Source organism: Hemisphaericaspora subhashii (genome assembly GCF_019202705.1).
Source record: "Hemisphaericaspora subhashii strain CBS 10753 chromosome Unknown scaffold246, whole genome shotgun sequence".
NCBI lineage: Eukaryota > Fungi > Ascomycota > Pichiomycetes > Serinales > Debaryomycetaceae > Hemisphaericaspora > Hemisphaericaspora subhashii.
Window position 1 is genome coordinate 1 of NW_026057373.1, and position 4,228 is coordinate 4,228.

At 40.0% G+C, this 4,228-nt stretch overlaps 1 protein-coding gene across 1 annotated transcript; it reads right to left on the reverse strand. All coding sequences in view use genetic code 12, as the record gives it.

Moving 5' to 3' along the window:
* Window positions 1-2,165: 2,165 nt before the first annotated feature.
* J8A68_004744 (uncharacterized protein) lies at window positions 2,166-3,956 on the reverse strand (the record flags this gene model as incomplete). Its single annotated transcript, XM_049408735.1, has 1 exon — window positions 2,166-3,956. One exon carries the CDS (start codon window positions 3,954-3,956, stop codon window positions 2,166-2,168), a length of 1,791 nt encoding a protein of 596 aa, XP_049261973.1.
* Between the last annotated feature and the right edge of the window lie 272 nt (window positions 3,957-4,228).

The window sequence follows — 4,228 nt, forward strand, 5'->3', positions numbered from 1 at the left end:
TTTGCAAAACCAGTTAAGCCTGTTTGGGTTGGGTCAATGGTGCTTGAAACAATACGCATCCCAGGTTTCAGGATGTCATCTTTTGATGGTGTGGGAGATGGTCCCTTCTCTTGCAGCATTTTCTTTGATATCTTGAGGAAAGCCACTCAAGCAAAGAAACTAGACCCAGATCTGACTATGGAATTGCATTTATATTATATCCAAAAAATGTAAGAAATTCTGGAATTGATTAATGATAAATTGGATTGGAAATGATAAGTAGACGCATCTTGACGTGCCGGGAAAAATCAATCATGAACATCTTTTGGAATGCCGTGCCGGGAAAAATCAATCATGAACATTTTGGAGTGCCGTGCACCCAGTAATGTTTAAAACAACAAGTACCGAAGGTCAAGCGTTTATGGCAAAAGCGTCCATGAATTGACAACTCGATTGCCAATATGCACGAAGTTGGAAAATTAGATCGGAGAAGTGCTCCCAGAAAATGTACCCGGATTGACATATTTAGATAAGGACTATAATCCTTACAGCGTCTGTCAACCGCTGCCAAAAACTTGTGAGGCGCTGATGGGGCCAGTGGCAGCGAGCTCTGTTTTGTTTGTGCGAGTGCACCAAGGAGGACTCACTTTCAGCATCCAAACTACTTGATGACACGAACCAACATGCAATCAACCAACAGGGCTTTCTATGACAGGATTCAATATGACCTTGATAGAGATAACACATTCCCCGCAGATAAAAACCATCGAGATTTCACGAACCAATGTTCGGATATATGTTATCGCTGATTCAACTACAGGTGGAACCAAGCAAAAATAATGTCAACGAAATCAACGAGTTTGGTCTATCAATTCCTAATACACTTTGAATCGACTGAGGGCCGATAATATTGTAGGATGTACTCCAAGGTCTAATACAAAAGAGGTGATCGAGGAGATTCATGTGGAGATCAATAAACCAAGAAAATGCATTGAAAGGAAATAAGAAAAGGAAAAGATATCCGTTCACGAGGAGTCAGGGACTTTCCTCGCGTATTCTAATAAGTGGAGACAGGGATCTTCCAAGTCAATGCGGAGACAGGGATCTCCAAGAACAGAGGTCAGGGACCACATCTGGTACATATATAAGGGCAGGGACCCGACTAGAATTTGTAGAATATGTAGATTAATAATCAATGGAATATAAAACAACAAATACCTAATCAACAACTCTATCATGTCTGAATCAGAAATTATTGATGCTCTCATCAATCATAACGAACCCACCTTACATAAGATAACACTGCAATAGACATAGATTTTTCTCCAGTAATTACTAAGTCACAGGTTTTTATCTTATTGAAAAATAGATTGTAGGCACGTCAAGAAAAAAATGGTTTCTAAATTTATCAGCAGATCAACAGATAAGGTGATTGCAATATAGCTTGAAAGAACTACAAGCTTTTATTGGAGAAACTCTCCGGGAAGCAATTGCCGAAATCTTAACAAGACACGGCTTCCAACAAATATGATTTTTTGATGATTCCTATTTGAATTGTTAGCAGAATTGACTCCGACAGTCAATTAAGAGGAAGTCAGCTTTCTTCTGAAAATCTTGAACATGAAAGGACAATTTGTGCAGGTTTAGTACCGTTCACAAGAGTACAAAGAACTTGGTTCATACGCAAACCATCGATCTTCGAAAACGTTCTGAACTAAATTACTGTCATTATACCTTGGTATTGAAGCGATCTTTGACATCGCGGGTAGGAATAAGGGACTTCTTAATCCACCACAATTAAGTGGTTTCGAGCAAGTGTCTTAAGTTCGTCCAAGGTAGTAAATTATAAATCTTCAATTCATGATGTCAATGGTACCACGCATAAACATGGTGCTGTCAACAACATGAACCAACTGTCTGGAACAACGCCGGGATTGATCTACCCAGAAAATTTAAGAAGACATTGCTTAGAATATACTTTACAAACCTGAACGAATATGCCGAAACTACATTGTCTAGCTGGAGCATACCTCCCCCCAGCCTTTGAAAAGAACAAATTCCAGAAAAACAAACTAATTCTCAGACCATATTTATGTAATAAACTCTTATAACTTGTTGTATACACTACAAAGAATTCATTAGAATTAATCAACTCAGAGACAAAAGCAAACACTCAACAACTCTACTTAACACCAGAAATTGTATACTCTCATATAGAAAGGTAAAGATCTGAGATATATCTTCTCTTCAGCAATTTCCTGCTTAAGCAACTCCAAATCGGTTTCTTTTCTTCCAGTGTCGATGTCAATATCCTCGGCTTTGATATAGAACTTCCAGTTACGCGTGTATATCTTATGACCAATGTAAAAACAAAGGATAATAGGAATGGAGAGGAGAGTTTGGAAAAATACCTCAGCATTTGGCTTTTGCTTCAATGGGAATATCGCAAGCCAGACTTGCAAGCAAACAATAATAATAACCAAACAAAGCCCCCAGTATGCTCCAAATAAACCCGGCTGCGAGGCAAATGTCAACTCCGAAGTATCACGCCCTTTTGCTTTCAATGCATATCTGAAACGAATGAAGCAGGTGTTAATTGAACCCCAGTTGATAAGCGTAGCGAGCCCCGTGAGGGCCATCATCCATGCAAACACTTCGCCCTGCTTTGGAGTAGCAGCCAAGTAGCACAAGCACCCGACCAGTAACTGTACAAGAATGGCCACTAATGGTCGACCTTTCTTATCAATGTAAGCTAAGATAGATGGAGCTTGCTTTGCGGCAGCTAATGCACATAATGCACGCGTAGCACCAAACAAAGAGGAATTACCCACAGATAAGACAGAGATCATGATAACGACATTCATAACAGATGGCAAGCCTTTGATACCACCATTTTGGATAGCAATGACAAATGGAGATGCAGTAGCATCTACTGATGACGCACCAAGAAGTCTTTCGTTGTCGTGGGCAACCAATAAACCGATCAAGGTTAAGCTAACAACATAAAACAAAGTAATTCTCCAAAAAACTTGTTTGCAAGCTTTAGGTAAAGCTTTCCTTGGATTGTCAGATTCAGCGGCAGCCAATCCACACAATTCAGTACCGGCAAAAGCGAAAGCAGCACCGACGAACACAGTGACAACTCCTTTGAACCCATTTGGGAATGGAGCACCTTCAATATGCCAGTAGTAACCGCCTAAATAGCCCCCTTGCGGACCACCACCAGTGATTAAAACAATGCCCAATATAATGAATCCAAGGATAGCTACAACTTTGACGATAGAAAAAACAAACTCAGCTTCACCATAGCCCCTAACTCCAAAAAAGTTAATTGCAATAATAAAGAAATAGAATGCAGTAACGTAAGCAGCAGAATTTGTATTCGGGTCCCAATATTTGATTGTCAAGGATGCAGCAACCAATTCTAATGGCAAAACAATTAACCACATTATGGCGTAATTCCAAGCCATGGCAAATCCCCAAGACGGATCAATAAATCTGGAATTGTATGTAACAAATGCTCCTTGGACAGGGAAAGTAACAGCCAACTCACCTAATGATTGGACACTACAATATATCATGGAACCAACCAAGATGTAACCAATTATTAAACCAGCTGGCCCCCCAGTGGCCAAACCGGATCCGGAACCCACAAATAAACCAGTACCAATCGCACCTCCAATAGCAATCATTTGTAAGTGTCTGTTCTTAAGCTTACGATGTAAGGACGAATGGGCCGTTAAGATAGCAATTTTTTCATCTTCGGGCATATTTGGATCAAGCCCATAATCCTCAACATGGGCACGTTTGAAGGAATCTTTAAATTTTGGCCAACCAGACAATTCAGATTTGTTCTCAATAGAAGTAACTTTCGCTGTCTTGTTGGCTAGTGCTTCGATGTCACTTGAGTTTGGCGTCAGATCTTTGTGCTTTTCTTCTGGCATCTTTATCGATAATGTTTGCGAAATAGGGTTCATTCTTAGCCTTGGTAGGGCGCTGGTTCATTTATTATATACCAAGAAGATTGAATTCTCCACGGCACCCCTTCCAAAGTTGCTTTGTTTAAGGTTTTGGAGTACTGATTTTATGTATGATACTCCCCTCAGCTCAAAACCTCGGTTTCTTTTATTTGAATCGAGTCATACTAGGCAACGATGGAAGCAACTTTCTCTGATTTGTTGGCAAGTGCTTCAATTTCACTTGTACCTGTCGTCAAATCGTTGAGCTTCTCTTCTTGTATCTCAATTCA